The sequence below is a fragment of the Pelophylax lessonae genome (genome assembly GCF_965119305.1).
Source record: "Pelophylax lessonae genome assembly, chromosome: 12".
Taxonomy (NCBI): Eukaryota; Metazoa; Chordata; class Amphibia; order Anura; family Ranidae; genus Pelophylax; species Pelophylax lessonae.
The window spans coordinates 13,262,787-13,284,121 of record NC_138779.1 but is presented as its reverse complement, the minus strand read 5'-3'; the positions used below and the strand labels follow the sequence as shown (position 1 = coordinate 13,284,121).

The 21,335-nt window shown below is 43.2% G+C and overlaps 1 protein-coding gene across 1 annotated transcript in view; it reads right to left on the bottom strand.

The window, feature by feature from the left end:
- Window positions 1-706: 706 nt before the first annotated feature.
- Window positions 707-21,335, bottom strand: part of ESPN (espin) — a gene marked incomplete at its 3' end in the record, with an annotated part of 223,278 nt that continues 202,649 nt past the window's right edge. Inside the window, exons 8-10 of the mRNA XM_082273297.1 lie at window positions 18,091-18,236; window positions 13,637-13,915; window positions 707-2,476 (exon numbers count right to left, since the gene is read on the bottom strand). Of these exons, the coding sequence (XP_082129423.1) occupies window positions 707-2,476; window positions 13,637-13,915; window positions 18,091-18,236 (2,195 nt within the window). The remainder of the gene's footprint in view (window positions 2,477-13,636; window positions 13,916-18,090; window positions 18,237-21,335) is intronic.

The following is a 21,335-nucleotide window of genomic DNA, read 5'->3' as shown; positions in this document are numbered from 1 at the left end:
CAGCAGAACACAAGTGAACTGGACAGGAGGGGCGGTGGGGGCAGCATACAGTTGAACCAATCTCCTCCATTTTCCTCCTGCCCCCACCGCCCCTCCTATCCAGGTGTACAGGAGAGCTGCACAGGTCCACTGGAGCATGGGGCCCGGTTGCAATTGCAACCCCTGCAACCCATGTAGTTACGCCCCTGTCTGTATCTTTGAATGGCAAGCAAAGTCTGTTTTTTTTGAGCCAGCACCCTAGACACCCATGGAGATTGCATGAGGCATAAGTCTAGAGTGATGCTGTATGTGTGGATGTCATGTCCTGACTTGATTCCTCTTTTAAACTGTTGAGCTGGTTTATTGATGGGAGTAATCAATTATGAGTTAGCTACAATTTTCTGGAGAAGCTACAGCTTTATAGACATATTTAAACATTACAATTGCGCTGGCTTCACCAGTGTGTTTGTGGACTAATTTTAAAATACTGCAAAGAATTAATAAATACAAAATATAAGCTGTACGCTTATTAAACCATTCCTGATTGATCACTTGTCTCCACTACCACACCAATGTGCACCTGCTCTTGTGACAGTCGAGTTGTACTTTGTGTTTTTTTTACGACTACACATCAAAGGCAGCTGCTTCGAGTTGCCGCGTTTGTCTTGGTAAAATGGAATTTACCATTGGGATTTCTAGGTAGCATAGCAAGTGTGAATAGCAACCATCATATATCAAACAATTCTGCTTCTTTCTCTTTCCAAAATGAAAAACTGCGATCGATATAACGACATATATCATCGTTAGTAAATTCTCCCAGTTCTGAAATTAGCTGTATAGAGTCCTTTCTAGTTTTCGGGAGGGGCATCAGTTCATCGCTGGGCACTATATTGTCCGTCACTTTGGTGTCTATGGTGACCTGGTGCTCATCATTGGAAATGAACTGGGATACCGTATCCTCGACCTGGTCGGCAGCACCAGCTACATCTCCCCGTATGCTGTCTCCGAAGAACTGTTGCTTGACATCCTCAAAGCCGTCTGTCCAATCTCTTTTTCCAGACTCAATCTCCTCCATGATAACCTTGTGGAAGTCACGGATGATCTCCCAATTGTAGCTGCCAAGCCGGTCAAACATTTCGTAGCACAGAATGTGTCGGAATTTTCTCTCTTCCCGTGACATGGTCATTTCCAGTAATTGAAAGTAACCCAGCATGAAAAGGTCCAACGTCAGGCTGGAATACTCCACGGGGGCACCATTCACGTGTGGCAGGAAGTGCTCTGGCCAGTAAAGCATGTTTGCTCTACTCAACCGACGGATTTGCCTAGTAGGCACCTGACAGATGATACTTCTCCAATGGCTAAGCAACTTGCCTACAACTTGCCTTTGCTTCATGAAGTATAAAAGCCGGTCGTCATCACTTGGCCCCTTGGCCATCTTGACACCAGCCTCATTGCCGTCATTCTTCCTTCTTTCAAATTCTAGATCTTCTTCACTGACTGAAGCACCAACTGGCTTCTTTTTAGGACTTTTAACAGACTCTGTGAATGTCCACTTCTTCCAGTGCTCAAGGAAAAGATACACAATCCTTTCTTTTCTCATGTCAATATAGTCCTGAACACAGCTAAGTTCCGTCTGCACAGGGAGACTTCTTGTCATGTGATCTGCACTAAATAATGGTTCTCCCAATGCATCAATGATAGTGCTCTGGTTACTATTGTCTATTTCTCTTGCAAACCCATCTTCATCATGGTAGGTGAGTGGAGTATGCGAAAGCATTATAGGTTGCTCTTCGTGTGGTCTAGATAGGCCATCGTTTAATATATTGAAGTGGTCATTGCTTGATATGTAGTCTTCCTCCAAGATGGGTTCTCTTCCGTAGCTATAAGCTGTCGTTCCAACTGGTAATGATCTCTTCCTTTTATAAATCCTGCTTGATGTTTCATAAGTACTCTGAGGCTGTGTATACAGTTCATAATTGGCTTTTAGGTTTTTGACCGAAACGCCAAACTGCTTGATCTCCTTCTCAACTTCCTCTCGAGTGGAACTGAAGGACTGAGATCTACCAATGTTTGCGTTAACTTCTTTGGTTCCATTAATTGACTTCTCAGAAGTATCTCTGGTCACCAAGTCTGCCAGGTCAACCTCCTTCCCGCCAAGTGTTGCCAGGAGGATAGCCATGCTTTTCAAAAGCGTGGAAATTTTGGAACACCAAGCGGGCAGGTCATCCGCCCTCCCTTGCATCTGCTTTGGGTTAACCGTAAAGTGTTCTTGTGATAGAGCAGCAGAAACGGGAAGGAGCTGTTGAAGCTCGTGCTCCAGCTGCTCCAGTTCAGTTTCAACTTTCTGGACTTTATGCATCACTTGTAGGTTCTCAATCTGCTTCTCAATGCGATTGATATCGTCTTCGGTCATCAGTTCCCCGAAGGGTCCCAAAATTGCATTGTGAGCGTGAGAATATCTCCAGCCTTCTGGGTGGTAGTAACTACCAGCCTCACACTAATAAAAAAAATAAAAAGGAGAGGGAAAACATCCCTCAGGATACAGAGCCACAACTGTCCTTTCTCTGCACTCTTTTCAAGGTTTACATGTTTTTAGTGGTGTAATGGCTTTAACGGGGCAACGCTTGGTGTTCCCTCTGCGCTAACCAACCCAGCAAATAACCACAAAGAACGTTACATTACTGGCTGAATATGCAGTCCACAAACCCATTATTCAAGCATGCGATTGATTAGTTTACGTTATAAAGTAACATATTATCAGTTAGCATTATGATGACTAATGATAAAGATGTCACGGTAGAGGATAGATCACTCATTACACCACTAAATGACCATGTACAACATTTAAACCTGCAGTATAGAGCATACATGTGTAGCAGCTACAAGTTTGTATATGTTTAGGAATCAATATCAATAGGACTTTACTATGATGCAATAGTGGTGCCAATTGCTGCATCCCCCGACCTCCTTCCATCTCTTTATACAAGATACTGCAGTTTAAATGTACCACAAAGGAGAGAAACACAAACTGCACACCAACACCATGCAAAAAAGAATATTAAAGGAAATTTGCAGTAAAAAATATATATATATATATTGCCCCCCTGCCCCCTGGCCCAGTCCTCTCCTGATTTCAACTGGTCTTGAGTTCGGATTAATTTTAACAATTGTTACTTTTTTATGTTTTGTCATTTATGCTGTGTTTGGTGGAGGTGAGGTTTCAATTTTTCCATACATGTGTTTTATTATCAGGGAATTTTTCAATCAATAAGTCCCCGTTCACACTGGGGCAACCTGTGAGGCGACCTGGTCGCCTCACAGGTCGCCGTAGGTCGCCTTCCATAGGGAAGCTGCGGACCCGTTCTAATAGGAGCGACACAAGTCGCTCCGACTTAGAAAAAGGGTCCGGAGCTTCTTTGGGGCGACCCGGAGCGACCGTCATAGACTTCAATGTTATGAAGTCCGTGCCGGCCGCTCCGAGGTCGCGGCGCGCTGCTCGCACCGCGACCTCGGAGGTCGCCTGGGGAAGTCGGATCGCCCCAGTGTGAACGGGGCCTAAAGCTTTTTACTATTTACATTACATGGATCTTGTTTATATTCTTTTGCATGCTTCTTTCATGTGCTTGTTTTTGCTTCATATACTAATTGGTATTTTTGATCCACATTTATATTTTGATGAGATAATTTTCTAGGGTTGTTTTTGTTTAAATACCACTTGCACTTTCTGTATCTAGTGGTTTAATTCTACTAGATTGTATATATATATATATATATATATATATACACACAGTATATATATATATATATATATATATATATATATATACACAAACCCAATTCCAAAAAAGTTGGGACACTGTACAAATTGTGAGTAAAAAAGGAATGGACTAATTTCCAAATCTCATAAACTTATTTTTTATTCACAATATAATATAGATAACATATCAAATGTTGAAAGTGAGACATTTTGAAATGTTATGCCAAATATTGGCTCATTTTGGATTTCATGAGAGCTACACATTCCTAAAAAGTTGGGACAGATAGCAGTAAAAGGCCTGAAAAGTTATATGCACATATAAGGAACAGCTGGAGGACCAATTTGCAACTTATTAGGTCAATTGGCAACATGATTGGGTATAAAAAGAGCCTCTCAGAGTGGCAGTGTCTCTCAGAAGTCAAGATGTGCAGAGGATCACCAATTCCCCCAATACTGCGGCGAAAAATAGTGGAGCAATATCAGAAAGGAGTTTCTCAGAGAAAAATTGCAAAGAGTTTGAAGTTCTCATCATCTACAGTGCATAATATCATCCAAAGATTCAGAGAATCTGGAACAATCTCTGTGCTTAAGGGTGAAGGCCGGAAAACCATACTGGATGGCGGTGATCTTCGGGCCCTTAGACGGTACTGCATCACATACAGGAATACTACTGTAATGGAAATCACAACATGGGCTCAGGAATACTTCCAGAAAACATTGTCGGTGAACACAATCCACCGTGCCATTCGCCGCTGCCGGCTAAAACTCTATAGGCCAAAAAAGAAGCCAAATGTAAACATGATCCAGAAGAGCAGGCGTTTTCTCTGGGCCAAGGCTCATTTAAAATGGTCTGTGGCAAAGTGGAAAACTGTTCTGTGGTCAGACTTTGAAGTTCTTTTTGGAAAACTGGGACACCATGTCATCCGGACTAAAGAGGACAAGCACGACCCAAGTTGTTATCAGCGCTCAGTTCAGAAGCCTCCATCTCTGATGGTATGGGGTTGCATGAGTGCGTGTGGCATGGGCAGCTTACACATCTGGAAAGGCCCCATCAATGCTGAAAGATATATCCAAGTTCTAGAACAACATATGCTCCCATCCAGACGTCGTCTCTTTCAGGGAAGACCTTGCATTTTCATCAACATGACAATGCCAGACCACATACTGCATCAATTACAACATCATGGCTGCGTAGAAGAAGGATCCGGGTGCTGAAATGGCCAGCCTGCAGTCCAGATCTTTCACCCATAGAAAACATTTGGCGCATCATAAAGAGGAAGATGTGACAAAGAAGACCTAAGACAGTTGAGCAACTAGAAGCCTGTATTAGACAAGAATGGGACAACATTCCTATTCCTAAACTTCAGCAACTTCTCCTCAGTCCCCAGACGTTTGCAGACTGTTATAAAAAGAAGAGGGGACGCCACACAGTGGTAAACATGGCCTTGTCCCAACTTTTTTGAGATGTGTTGATGCCATAAAATTTAAAATCAATTTATTTTTCCCCTAAAATTAGTAATTTTCTCAGTTTAAACATTTGATATGTCATCTATGTTGTATTCTAAATAAAATATTGAAATTTGAAACTTTCACATCATTGCTTTCTGTTTTTATTCACAATTTGTACAGTGTCCCAACTTTTTTGGAATCGGGTTTGTATATATATATATAGATATATATATCTATATATATCTATAGCTATATATCTATATATATGCTCTTCCCAGGTAGCAGACAGGGGAAGAAGAGAAGACTGATGTAACAATCATCCATTGTGCTCTGTGTGTGTGGACTGTAGATGTCCTTCACTATGAGAACAAACAGAAGCTGTAAAGTGATTATGGAAATGTGGCGCGGTCTCCAACTCCTACACCATTATAGACACCGATTCCTAGAAATGAAAATGAGCTTCATAATTACCAGTAACCGCAATGGGGTGAAGCTGGGGACAAAGGGTGACACTCTGGAAGAGCACATGGGTAGGGCAGAGTGGGGTCACGTACATGGCTTGTGGTGTGTTTGAGGATGTGTGGGGAGGGCCTGAATTATATAACTCAATATTTTCCTCAATAGCCACAAAGGCTATAAATCCTCTTTATGTGCAACACACACCTTTACAAACCCAGCTATTACCATAGTCAGGACTAAGTGATGTCATTACTGGGTGTCTCTGCTTCTCTGCGCAATACAGGATCATGGCTGGCGGAGAGGGTCTGGCAGGCTCCTCTCTCCTTTAGCAAACCAATCCCATTGTAAAATCTTGTTTCTCGAGTTTCCCTTTTCTGGTCACTTCTGGACATTTATGGCAAAGCTCAGTACAAGAGAGGATGGCGAGAGGAATCTGCATACTCACTGCAGTTCAAGGAACATGAACCATTTCTCTTTTTGGTTGGTCTGTACAGTAGAAAATATAGTGCTGTATTAGTGGTCCCCAAAATGTGGCCCCAGGGGACAGATGTAGCCCTTTGCTTGCCTCTATCCAAGCCCTTGGGGCACTATTTTATCTGCAACTGACACCAATGATGGGGCACTATTCCTCCCACTGATACAAATGATGGGGCACTATTCCTCCTACTGATACAAATGATGGGGCACTATTCCTCCCACTGACACCAATGATGGGACACCAATGATGGGGTACTATTCCTCCTACTGACACCAATGTTGGGGCACTATTCCTCCCACTAATACCAATGATGGGGCACTATTCCTCCCACAGACACCAATGATGGGGCACCATTTCTCCCATTAACAGCAGTCATGGGGCACTATTCCTCCCACGCTGATACCAATGATGGGGCACTATTCCTCCCACTAACACCAGTTATGGGGCACTATTCCTCCCACACTGATACCAATGATGGGACACTATTCCTCCCACTAAAACCAATGATGGGGCACTTTTCCTCCCACTGATACCAATGATGGGACACTATTCCTCCCACTGACACCAATGATGGGGCACCATTCCTCCGTCTAACACCAGTTATGGGGCACATTTCCTCCCACACTGATACCAATGATAGGGCACTATTCCTCCCACTATACCCAATGATGGGGCACTATTTCTCCCACTAAAACCAATGATGGGGCACTATTCCTCCCATGCTGACACCAATGATGGGCACTATTCCTCCCACTGATACCAATGATGGGGCACTTTTCCTCCCACTAACACCAATGATGGGGCATGGTTTACTTACAGTGGCCACAGTCAGGCAACCCTAAATTCTGAAGGATAGGTAACTGGCTCTTTGTTTAGAAAGTTTGGAGACATCTGATCTATATACACAATGGAATCCAATGCATCTCCAAAGCACCTTCTAGAATTAGCATTTAATAAATGTCCTAGTCCAGGGTTGTCAATTGTTTATTGCCTACCACATCAACAGTATGGTTTCCCTCAAAGGGCTGGTTGCAGCTGGGGTGCCTTATGTACAGAGTGCAGGATTTAGGGGTGAGCTATATACAGAATGCAGGGTTCAGGGTGCGCTATATATAGAGTGCAGTTCCAGGAGTGCCCTATGCACAGAGTGTGGAGTTCGGGGTGTGCTGTGTACAGAATGCAGGGTTCAGGGTGCGCTATGTATTGAGTGCAGTTCCAGGAGTGCCCTATGCTCAGAATGCAGGGTTCAGGCTGCGCTATATATAGAGTCCAGTTCCAGAGGGGCCTATGCACAGAGTGCGGAGTTCGGGGTGTGCTGTGTACAGAATGCAGGGTTCAGGGTGCGCTTTATATAGAGTGCAGTTCCAGGAGTGCCTTATGCTCAGAATGCAGGGTTCAGGCTGCGCTATATATAGAGTCCAGTTCCAGAGGGGCCTATGCACAGAGTGCGGAGTTCGGGGTGTGCTGTGTACAGAATGCAGGGTTCAGGGTGCGCTTTATATAGAGTGCAGTTCCAGGAGTGCCCTATGCTCAGAATGCAGGGTTCAGGCTGCGCTATATATAGAGTCCAGTTCCAGGAGTGCCCTATGCACAGAGTGCGGAGTTTGGGGTGTGCTGTGTACAGAATGCAGGGTTCAGGGTGCGCTTTATATAGAGTGCAGTTCCAGGAGTGCCCTATGCTCAGAATGCAGGGTTCAGGCTGCGCTATATATAGAGTCCAGTTCCAGGAGTGCCCTATGCACAGAGTGCAGAGTTTGGGGTGTGCAATACAGAGTGAAGGGTTCAGGGTTGCACTACGTACAGTGTGCAGGGTTCAGGTGTGCGTCATGTACAGAGTGCTGAGTTCACGAGTACACTATTTACAGAAAACTGGGCTCAGGGTGCACTATGCACAATGTACAACCACAACTCCTGGCTGCAAAACTGGGTGCAAGGGCCACATGACATGGCCTGGCCTGGTGGGCCAGATTCGGGCCTTGTGTTTGACATATTCATTCAGGTGTACCTAGGTCAGCATGATGTCCAAGGACCTTCCTGCTGGTGGTGTCAGTGCTTTGAGACGCTGAGGTCTTATGGATGATCACACCAGCGCTATAGTCATAAAATATGAACATATTTGGACAATAAAATGTTTGCTACTGGTGTCAGAGAGGTGTGAAGGAAGAAGAAGGGCTGTAAACACATAGAGTCATCTCACTGCATGCAAACGTCCCGGATTTGCTTATGTCCTACTTAGTTATTTGCATTGACCTCTCTAGGTCATCATGGCACACACTGTTCTTCAACAAGACAAAAGATGGAGATACTTCATATTACTAATGCTAAAATTCAGACAAAAATTCTATAGGTACATTCGATGGCATTGTGAAGGTCGTTCAAAAGTATTTAAACAAAGTTTGTTTTAGGTGTGAATGGACCTTCTCAAACAAAAACCACATTCACTGTTATTGAATGTTTGGTGGTCCACAGAGATCTGAATAGATGGGCTATCAGCCCCTGGCATAGCTCAAAGTGTCCACTGGAAGGAGGCAGGCAGGAGAGCCCCTTATAGAGTAGTTAGTTGGGAAAAAAGTATTTGACCCCCTGCTGATTTTGTACGTTTGCCCACTGACAAAGAAATAATCAGTCTATAATTTTATTGGTCGGTTTATTTTACCAGTGAGATAAAATAACAACAAAAATATCCATAAAAACACATTTCAAAAAAATTATAAATGGATTTGCATTTTAATGAGTGAAATAAGTATTTGATCCCCCTATCAATCAGCGAGATTTCTGGGTCCCAGGTGTCTTTTATACAGGTAACAAGCTGAGATTAGGAGGACTCTCTTATAGGGAGTGCCCCTAATCTCAGCTTGTTACCTGTATAAAAGAAGCAATCAATCAATCAGATTCCAATCTCCCCATCATGGCCAAGAAAAACGCACTTCAAAAAAATAAAATGGATTTTAATTTTAATGAGTGAAATAACTATTTGACCCCTTCGCAAAACATGACTTAGTAGTTGGTGGAGAAACCCTTGTTGGCAATCACAGAGGTCAGACGTTTCTTGTAGTTGGCCACCAGGTTTGCAGACATCTCAGGAGGGATTTTGTCCCACTCCTCCCCTGCAGATCCTCTCCAAGTCATTAAGGTTTGAGGATGACGTTTGGAAATTCAAACCTTCAGCTTCCTCCACATATTTTCTATGGGATTAGGATCTGCAGACTGGCTAGGCAACTCCAGGACATTAATGTGCTTCTTCTTGAGACACTCCATTGTTGCCTTGGCCGTGTGCTTTGAGTCATTGTCATGCTGGAATACCCATCCATGACCCATTTTCAATGCCCTGGCTGAGGGAAGGAGGTTCTCACCCAAGATTTGACGGTACATGGCCCCGTCCATTGTCCCTTTGATGTGGTGAGGTTGTCCTGTCCTCTTAGCAGAAAAACACCCCCAAAGCATAATGTTTCCACCTCCATGAGTGACGGTGGGGATGGTGTTCTTGGGGTCATAGGCAGCATTCCTCCTCCTCCAAACACGGCGAGTTGAGTTGATGCCACAGAGTTTGATTTGGTTTCATCTGACCACAACACTTTCACCCAGTTCTCCTCTGAATCATTCAGATGTTCATTAGCAAACTTCAGACAGTCCTGTACATGTGCTTTCTTGAGCAGGGGGACCTTACGGGTGCTGCAGGATTTTAGTCCTTGACGGTGTAGTGTGTTACCAATTGTTTTCTATGGTCCCAGCTGCCTTGAGATCATTGACAAGGTTCTCCCGTGTAGTTCTGGGCTGATTCCTCACCGTTCTCATCATCATTGAAACTCCACGAGGTGAGATCTTCCATGGAGCCCCAGACCGAGGGAGACTGACAGTTATTTTGTGTTTCTTCCATTTGAGAATAATCGCACCAACTGTTGTCACCCTCTCACCAAGCTGCTTGGTGATGGTCTTGTAGCCCATTCCAGCCTTGTGTAGGTCTACAGTCTTCTCCCTGACAACCTTGGACAACTCTTTGGTCTTGGCCACGGTGGAGAGATTGGAATCTGATTGATTGATTGCTTCTGTGGACAGGTGTCTTTTATACAGGTAACAAGCTGAGATTAGGAGCACTCCCTATAAGAGAGTCCTCCTAATCTCAGCTTATTACCTGTATAGAAGACACCTGGGAGCCAGAAATCATGCTGGTTGATAGGGGATCAAATACTTAGCTTTGCCACCAAGTCATGTTTTGTGAAGGGGATCAAAAACGTATTTCACTCATTAAAATGCAAATCAATGTATTTATTTTTGTTGTTATTCTGTCTCTCACTGGTGAAATAAACCGACCATTAAAATTATAGATCGATCATTTCTTTGTCAGTGGGCAAACCTACAAAAACAGCAGGGGATCAAATACTTTTTTCCCCTCACTGTATATGTAAAAAATTCAAATAATTCCAGCTTCTATATCATTTTGTTTGGTCCTCTTTTTCAATTTTTTTATGCATCAAGTCGCCTTCTGGGTTTCAGGGGATTGCCCTGTTTCATGGGAGCCCCTCCAGAGTCAGTGAACTCTCTGAATGGTGATGTCCCCTCATGGCTTTGTACAAAAAGGGGTTGAAATCCCAGCGATAGGATATGATAGCCATACATGCTTCTATTTTATTATCCAATTGATGTGCGATCTAATCAAACCGATCGAATCCCAAATAATCCTCGAGGAATAATCTCCATTTCAATTGATTTAAACTTGATTTAGATCCGATTCGACCAAACTGAGTCGATCCGCCCGGGTTAAAAAAATGATCAATCAGCAGCACTGAGATCATGATTGTTCATGTTTGTATTTTGATTGATCAGATTATGAATTTGCATGGTGAAAAGTGGATAATTTACGATCGTATCTATCCACTATGGATCAAAATCCAATTCTCTGTGCACTGCAATCGATCAAATGGGTTGCCGACTAAAGATCCATTATGTCTTTGTTACATTGTAACTTTTAACCACTTCAATACAGGGCACTTTTACCACCTTCTTGCCCAGACTAATTTTCAGCTTTCTGCGCTCTCTCACACTTTGGATGACAATTACTCAGTCATGCTACACCGTACCCAAACAATTTTTTTTTCACAAAAAAGAGCTTTCTTTTTGGGGTATTTAATCACCACTGAGTTTTTATGTAATTTTTATTTATTTTTTACTATTTATTTTTAGTGGGACTGCAACATCGGACCTCTAACTGCCATTTTTAAAACTTTTTTTGCAATATAAGTGAAAAAAGAGCAAAACGTTTTGTTTTTCGCAATAAAAGCAAAAAAGAGCAAAAATATATATATAATTTTTTAAAAAAACACTTTGTTTTTGGTTCCTATTTTAAAATGTTGCAAATAAGTAATTTTTGTTCATAAATATAGGCCAAAATTTCCACTTCTACATAGCTTATGGTAAAAAATAACCATATTTAATCTCTTTGAGACTCTTAACCACTTGCCGACCAGCCACCGTCGATATATGGCGGCAGGTTCCTGCGAATCGGCGTACCTGTATACGGAGGTTCGTGGGAGCGATCCTAGGGGCCCACTCGCCAGCCAGGGAAGTCAATCCACAGGGCTGGTGTCTGCAATTGCCGCCAGGCACCCGCGATCAATCCCTGTGGAGAGAGAAAGGTGGTCTGCGGTTGTAAACACAGCAGACCGTTGTTCTCTCAGTAATCAACACAGAGCTCCTGTGATCCTCCTATTTAGGATCACAGGTCTCGGTGTTGATGTCACAAGCCCATCCCCCCACAGTTAGAAAACACCTGCTAGGCTCACACTTAACCCTTTGATTGTCCCTGGGTTAACCCCTTCCTTGCCAATGTCACTATTACAGTAACAGTGCATATGTTTAGCACCGATTACTGTAGTAATGTCACTGGTCCCCCCAAAGTGTCATAAATGTCAGTTAGGGGTCCGATCTGTCCGCCGCAATGTCGCAGTCCCGCTAAAAATCGCAGATCGCCGCCATTACTAGTAAAAAAAAAAAAATAAATAAATTAAAAAAAAGACAAAAATCTTTTCCCTAGTTTGTAGACGCGATAACTTTTGAGCAAACCAATCAAAATATACTTATTGGGATTTTTTTTACCAAAAATATGTAGCAGAATATAAATTGGCCTAAAATTATAAAAAAAAAAATAGATTTTTAATTTTTTTTTTTATTGGGAATGTTATATAGCAGAAAGTGAAAAATAGTTTTTTTTTTTTTAGAATTGTCGTCATTATTTTTTTGTTTATAGAGCAAAAAAAAAAAAAAAAATCGCACAGGTGATCAAATTCCACCAAAAGAAAGCTCTATTTTTGGGGAAAAAAAGGACATCAATTTTATTTGGGTTCAATGTTGCACGACCGCAGAGTTGTCATGTAACACGACACAGTGCCGAAATCGCAAAAAATGGCCTGGTCATTAAGGGGGGAAAATTTTTAGGTTCCGAAGTGGTTAGGTGACCAAGTCCCATGGCCGAAACGCGTTCGCCACCTTGCCCTTTTTACTCACTGAGGTGTGACAAAGAATTGGAAGATTTACAGAGTTGCCGGCTGTACTTTTGCTTGACAGAAGTGGTTAAGTACTCTGTTGGGCTGCAGACTGGTACTCTTTCATTATTGGGCCAATCAGGGCACAGTACTGTAAGGGGTTACCCATTACCTCACTGTTCCCACGATCTCCTCACATTGCATCAGTGTGTGAGGAGGAGAACCAGGTAATTGCGAGTTACCGCGGTTTCTTTACATTTGAGACCAGCTGTGATTGGACACACCTGGTCACGTGGTAAAGCGACAATTTCATGGTCACTTTACCCTGATTGGGGAGGAACTGTTTCCGGGGGACACGCCTCCTCCCTAATCACCATGCCCCCCACACGAACGGCGTGACCGGGAGAATGTCATATGAAGTCCACCCGGAGGGAACGAGAGGTCATCTTGCCATAGCCCAGGCAGGAAGCGGTTATATACCTATCGAGAGGGATTGATTGGAAAATAAATTGATTATTTATCAAAGCGTGGATCGATCACTTATCAAAGCATGTATGGTCACCATTAGATAGATCTCTTCTGATTTTGCTCTGCTTTTTTGTGGGTATAGTTGCATTAGTTTGCCTCCAGAACACCTAAAATGTCCAGCAATATTTTACAAATGCATCAACCTTGTGCTGTTGTGGAGGCCTGCCCCCTTCTTAAAAGCCCCGCCCCTTCCCTACAGTACCGGGATAGCTGCAGAAAGTGGTACATACTCCCGAAAACCCATTAGAGTCTATGCATGACTATACCGGGGCAGAGTGCGATGTGGATGGCTATTTTGAACGGTGTAGGGTACTGTAGATATGCTGCTGCTCTATCAGTATAATAAATAGAAGGGAAGTAATAGTCTGAAGGTAAACAGCAGATGGTAAAAGAAACATATTACAAGGCATGCCACCACAAACTTCCAAGTCAACTCAAAACCAAACCATAGCAACTCAATCTGCACAAAAAAAAAAACAGACATGCAGCGTATGAGACGACCCCTACCGTGCGCTTCTTCTCCTCCTCTTCCTGGATCTTCAGCTGCAGCTTCCTCACCATCACCTGGCGCTTCCACTCTGGAATGGGCCTCCCCTGCTCATCATGGGTGGGGATGAGAGACTCAATATCCAGCTGGCTGCTCTGCGTTGGAGCGGGCGGGGCGGAGTTCCCGTTTACTATGGGCTCCGATGGCTTTCTTGTCGCCTTATTGGGAAGGATGGTGGAGTTTTCGGGGGGAGTGACTGGGGAGGTCGGAGGAGGGGTCGATGGAGACTGAACCTCTGACTGTAAAAAAGAACAATAATAATAATTATAGGTCTAATAAGAATATATATATACTACTACCAATAATAATAATTATAGATCTAATAATAATATATTAATACTACTGCCAATAATAATAATCATAATAATAATAAGAAGAAGAATATATTATTACTACTACTACTAATAATAATACATAAGTAAAATGACTACAGATACTGATAATAGTAATAAAATTAATAATATTTTATTCATAATTCATTATTCATAATATTAATATTGTAATAATATTTACAAAATAATATTACTAATAATAATAATTTTAATACTGCTGCTACTACTATTACTACTAATAATAATATCATTATTATTATAAAAAAAAATAATAATAATTATAGTATCCCTATTATTATTAGTAGCAGTATCAATATTGTTATATATTCTTTTTAGTAGTAGTAAGGTGGTAGTAGTATGTTGTATTGGTAATGTTGTGTATGCTGAATGTTGTATTATTAAAATTATTAATATTAGTAGTAAAATTAGTATTTGTAATATTATTTAGTAATATTATTACTAATACTACAAATACTATTAATAATACAATTATTAATAAAAAAAAAATAATAATTATAGTATCCCTATTATTATTAGTAGCAGTATTAATATTGTTATATATTCTTTTTAGTAGTAGTAAGGTGGTAGTAGTATGTTGTATTGGTAATGTTATGTATAAGCTGAATGTTGTATTATTAAAATTATTAATATTAGTAGTAAAATAAGTATTCGTAATATTATTACTAATACTACAAATACTATTAATAATACAATTATTAATAAAAAAAATTATAGTATCCCTATTATTATTAGTTGCAGTATTAATATTGTTATATATTCTTTTTAGTAGTAGTAAGGCAGTAGTAGTATGTTGTATTGGTAATGTTATGTATAAGCTGAATGTTGTATTATTAAAATTATTAATATTAGTAGTAAAATTTGTATTAGTAATATTATTTAGTAATATTATTACTAATACTACAAATACTATTAATAATACAATTATTAATAAAAAATAATAATAATTATAGTATCCCTATTATTATTAGTAGCAGTATTAATATTGTTATATATTCTTTTTAGTAGTAGTAAGGTGGTAGTAGTATGTTGTATTGGTAATGTTGTGTATGCTGAATGTTGTATTATTAAAATTATTATTATTAGTAGTAAAACTAGTATTAGTAATATTATTTAGTAATATGATTACTAATACTACAAATACTATTAATAATACGATAATAATACTACCTTACTACTACTATTATTACTACTAAAAAATAATAATCTTAATACTACAACTACTGCTACTACAAATACTAGTAATATTAAAAATACAATTTTAATTAGTAAAGTGCATCTGGAAAGTATTCACAGTGCTTCACTTTTTCCACATTTTGTCATGTTTCAGCCTTATTCCAAAATGGATTAAATAATTTTCCTCAGAGTTCTACAAACAATCCCTCTTGACAATGACAATATGAAAGAAGTTTGTTAGAAATCTTTGCAAATTAAAAAAAAATAAAATAAAAAAACAATCCCATGTACTGTACATAAGTATTCACAGCCTTTGCAATGACACTCAAAATTGAGCTCAGGTGCATCCTGTGTTCCACTGATCATCCTTGAGATGTTTCTACAACTTGATTGGAGTCCACCTGTAGTAAATTCAGTTGATTGGACATGATATGGAAAGGCACATACCTGTCTATATAAGGTCCCACAGTTAACAGTGCATGTCAGAGCACAAACCAAGCCATGAAGTCCATTGAACTGTTTGTAGACCTCCGAGACAGGATTGTATGGAGGCACAGATCTGGGGAAGGGTACAGAAAAATGTCCCAAAGAGCACAGTGACCTCCATCATCCATTATTGGAAGACGTTTGGAACCACCAGGACTCTCGGGGGTGGGATCGGGGGTGAAGGGCCTTAGTCAGGGAGGTGACCAAGAACCCGATGGTCACTCTGACAGAGCTCTAGCGTTTCTCTATGGAGAGAGGAGAACCTTCCAGAAGAACAACCATCTCTGCACCACTCCACCAATCAGGCCTGTATGGTAGAGTGGCCAGATGGAAGTCAATCCTCAGTAAAAGGCACATGACAGCCCGTCTTGAGTTTACCAAAAGGCACCTGAAGGACTTTTAGACCATGAGAAAAACAATTTTCTGGTCTGATGAAACAAAGATTGAACTCTTTGGCCTGAATGGCAAGCGTCATGTCTGGAGAAAACCAGGCACCGCTCATCACCTGGCCAATACCATCCCTACAGTGAAGCATGGTGGTGGCAGCATCATGCTGTGGGGATGTTTTTCAGTGGCAGGAACTGGGAGACTAGTCAGGATGGAGGGAAAGATGAATGCAGCAATGTACAGAGACATCCTTGATAAAAACCTCCTCCAGAGCGCTCTGGACCTCAGACTGGGGTGAAGGGTCATCTTCCAACAGGACAACGACCCTAAGCACACAGCCAGGATAACAAAGGGGACAACTCTGTGAATGTCCTTGAGTGGCCCAGCCAGAGCCCAGACTTGAACCCAATTGAACATCTCTGGAGAGATGTGAAAATGGCTGTGCACCGACCCTCCCCCACCCAACCTGATGGAGCTTGAGAGGTCCTGCAAAGAAGAATGGGAGAAACTGCCCAAAAATAGGAGTGCCAAGCTTGTAGCATCATACTCAAAAATACTGGAGGCTGTAATTGGTGCCAAAGGAGCTTCACCAAAGTATTGAGCAAAGGGTGTGAATACTTATGTACATGGGATTTTTTTTTTGTTTTTTATTTTTAATAAATTTGCGAAGATTTCAAACAAACTTCTTTCACGTTGTCATTATAGGGAATTGTTTGTAGAATTTTGAAAAAAAAAAAGAATTTTGAGGAAAATAATGAATTTAATCAATTTTGGAATAAGGCTGTAACATAACAAAATGTGGAAAAAGTGAAGCGCTGTGAATACTTTCCAGATGCACTGTACTAGTTTATTATTATTAATAATAATAATAACAACAACAACATCATCAATTATAAAAGCAACAATATTATAACTACTACTAGAAATATCCAGAATCTATACAGTCTAATGCTGTGAAAAAGAATGAATACTGCTAGGTTTCATCATATTTATTTTCTAATCTCCATTACATTTAAAGAATAGAATGGTGCCACGCTGCCAGCTGGGTGAATGGACAATGAGGGAGCAGCAGCATACTGACAAGGTCATCTCTCTGCTCTCCTTTTCTATCAGTATGCTCCCTGATTGGCCCAGACTACAGACCCCTCCCTCGCAGCATACTGACAAGGTCATCTCTCTGCTCTCCTTTTCTATCAGTGTGCTCCCTGATTGGCCCAGACAACAGACCCCTCCCTCGCAGCATACTGACAAGGTCATCTCTCTGCTCTCCTTTTCTATCAGTATGCTCCCTGATTGGCCCAGACTACAGACCCCTCCCTCGCAGCATACTGACAAGGTCATCTCTCTGCTCTCCTTTTCTATCAGTATGCTCCCTGATTGGCCCAGACTACAGACCCCTCCCTCGCAGCATACTGACAAGGTCCTCTCTCTGCTCTCCTTTTGTATCAGTATGCTCCCTGATTGGCCCAGACTACAGACCCCTCCCTCGCAGCATACTGACAGGGTCATCTCTCTGCTCTCCTTTTCTTTCAGTATGCTCCCTGATTGGCCCAGACTACAGACTCCTCCCTCGCAGCATACTGACAAGGTCATCTCTCTGCTCTCCTTTTCTATCAGCATGCTCCCTGATTGGCCCAGACTACAGACCCCTCCCACCTCTTAAGCTGGTCATACATTATGTGAATTTTGTCTGGCCCCTGAAGAACTGGACGAAATTCGCTACGTGGGTGGCCCCTTCACCACCCTACCACTAGACATTCTTTGATTGAAAAGTACTCTTACTTTGGGTTCCCTATCAGAGCCCCCCCTATATCAGAGTCCCCCCTTACTTCATAAGCAGAAACCATGGGCAGCTCCTGCTGACCTTAATCAGTGCACATTGAGGCTAAGCCAATGACCTTAGCTGGGGGCTGGATAAAGTCTTGTAAGGGGGCTGAATGTGGCCCGCAGGCTGTAGTTTGGAGACCCCCCAGCCTATAAAATGATATACCATCAAGAGAACGCAATCACCGTACATTTGTTCCTTGCTGCCCGCTGCCCGAGAAGATGGTAGTGAGGCCTTTGCTGTGGGGAGTGGGCTTTAGGCTTTTCCCAGCTTTAATTTCTGCCAGCAGCTCTGAGTTGTCACCGGTTGGGGACATCATGTTGAATGACTTTGTACCTATAGGAAGGAAAATCAGTGTTAGATTTCACAGAAATCGTGTCCTCCGTAAATCTCCAATTTTATTAATTAATTTTTTTTCCATGAGTGCATTCCACAATCAAACAACAGAGACAGAACCTGACAGAGTGTCCATCCCCCCATGTATGGTTGGCCTTACGTTTAGTGCTACAATTCTACAAATTATTCCATGCAACCTCTTTGCAGCCACTTCCTGTCTCCATGCTCCCCAGCAATGGCTGCATGGCGATTCTGAGGACGGGTTTCCTGATAGTGACAACAGTGGACCGTGTGTTGAAATGATCTCCATGGGAAGCCCATGTGACAGCTTGTAGAAGACTTTAGAGTTCGGGTTTACATCCCCTTTAAAGCCGCACACGCACAGGAGGATTCCAGGACATGTTTTATAACCCATCTGATATCAATTAGCTTCCAACAACTTTCTTCACTCATAAATGTTCATTTGCATGTCAAATAAATTGGATTATAAATTCACTTACAGTGTAATCAGATTTGCATTTATAGAGTGCCCGTCTCTGTACGCTGTGTAGCACAATTGGAACTGAGGCATGTGTACAGGGGTCCCGACCCCATGCTCCAGGGGTCCCGACCCCATGCTCCAGGGGTGCCGACCCCATGCTCCATTGGACCCGACCCCATGCTCTATGGGGGCTGACCTCATGCTCCTGGGGTGCCGACCCCATGCTCTGGGGGACCCGACCCCATGCTCCAGGGGACCCGACCCCATGCTCCAGGGGACCCGACCCCATGCTCCAGGGGACCCAACCCCATGCTCCAGGGGACCCGACCCCATGCTCCAGGGGACCCGACCCCATGCTCCAGGGGACCCGACCCCATGCTCCAGGGGTGCCGACCCCATGCTCCAGGGGTGCCGACCCCATGCTCCAGGAGTGCCGACCCCATGCTCTAGGGGTGCCGACCCCATGCTCCAGGGGACCCGACCCCATGCTCCAGGGGTGCCGACCCCATGCTCCAGGGGTGCCGACCCCATGCTCCAGGGGTGCCGACCCCATGCTCCAGGGGACCCCGACCCCATGCTCTATGGGGGCTGACCCCATGCTCCTGGGGTGCCGACCCCATGCTCCTGGGGTGCCGACCCCATGCTCCGGGGGAGCATGTACGCTGTGTAGCACAATTGGAACTGAGGCATGTGTACAGGGGTCCCGACCCCATGCTCCAGGGGTCCCGACCCCATGCTCCAGGGGTGCCGACCCCATGCTCCAGGGGGGGATCAAAGGGTCAAGTGTGAGCCTAGAGGTGTGCTTTCTAACTGTATGGGGAGGAGCTTGTGAAATGACCATAGAGACCTGTGTTCCTATATAGAAGGAGGCGCTCTGTGTTCCTATATAGAAGGATCACAGGCGCTCTGTGATCATTTCAGAGAGAAGAACGGTCAGGTGTGTTTACAACAGCAGACCGTCCTTCTCTCTCAGCGGGGAACGATCGCGGGTGGCCGTGGGCAATCGCGGCCGCCAGCCCCTGTGGATCGACTTCCCCGCTGTCTAGTGGGGGGCCAGCGTGCGCTCATCCCCCAGCACCACGCGTAAAACCGACGTAGGGCTACGTCGGATTGCGCAGGAGAGCCAGCCTGCCGCAATAAATGTGTGGCGGGTGGTCTTAAAAAAAAAAAAAAAAAAAAAACCTTGCCTAAAATATACTGACCTTTGACCCTGACACAAACCCTAACCCTGGCACTGACCTAGATCAAATATTGATCTAGGTATTTTTTCTTTATTTTTTTTACAAACACATTGTATCTTTCTTCTCCAGTCACAGAAAGAAAAATCGCAGGGGCGGGCTTCACAGTGACTGATCATTGTAGTAGCTAATCAGAGGCTACCACAGCGATCAGGTGACCCGGAATCGGGTGTTCCAGGTCCCAATCATTAGTACGGTGCCCGGGGCTCTTGGTGAGATGCGGGTCTCTGTGCTCGGAGCACGTCATGTGGCGCACTCCCAGCACAAAGAGAGATACGCATATATGCGACCCCACGGAAAAAAAAGCCCACTTCTGTGAGGCCGCATAAATATGTTATGTCTTTATGGACCTTGCTTTATGCACTGGTCCAAATCATTTGGTGGAGGGGGGATTATGGTGTGGGGGTTGTTTTTTTCAGGGGTTGGGTTTGGCCCCTTAGTTCCAGTGAAGGGAACGCTTAAGGTGTAAGCATACCCAGTGGCGTAGGCGTAGCATGGGTTGGCAGTGCCCGGGGCAAGGTAAGTAATTTGCGCCCAATACACAAATCTATTAGACCACTACACAGACCACTACACTGACCACTACACTGACCACTACACTGCCAACTACACAGACCTACCTTATTCCTACACAGACCTACCTGACCGCTACACTGACCTACCTGATCACTACACTGACCTACCTGATCACTACACTGACCTACCTGATCACTACACTGACCTACCTGATCACTACACTGACCTACCTGATCACTACACTGACCTAGCTGATCACTACACAGACCTAGCTGATCACTACACAGACCTACCTTATTCCTACACAGACCTACCTGACAACTACACAGACACCTACACTGACCTACCTGATCACTACACTGACCTACCTAATTTCTATACTGACACCTACACAGACCTACCTGACCTATCTTATTCCTACACTGACCTACCTAATTTCTATACTGACACCTACACTGACCTACCTGACCACTACACAAACCTACCTGACAATTACACTGACCACTACACAGACCTACCTGTTTCCTGCACTAACCTCCCTGATCACTATACTGACACCTACAGAGACCTACCTGATTCCCACACTAACCTACCTGATTACTATACTGACACTTACACTGACCTACCTCACCACTACACAGACCTACCTCACCACTACACAGACCTACCTCACCACTACACTGACCTACCTAATTACTATACTGACAATTACACAAACTGGGAATAGCCGAACATGCACTGCCTTTCCCAAGCAGCAGCGGCGCATGAGCGGTGACAGGTTGGCACCAGGCGGCGCCATTTTTAAATCTAAGGTGCCTCAGGAGCATGTCGGGCCGTCCGGGGAAATTTTTCTTTTATAACTGT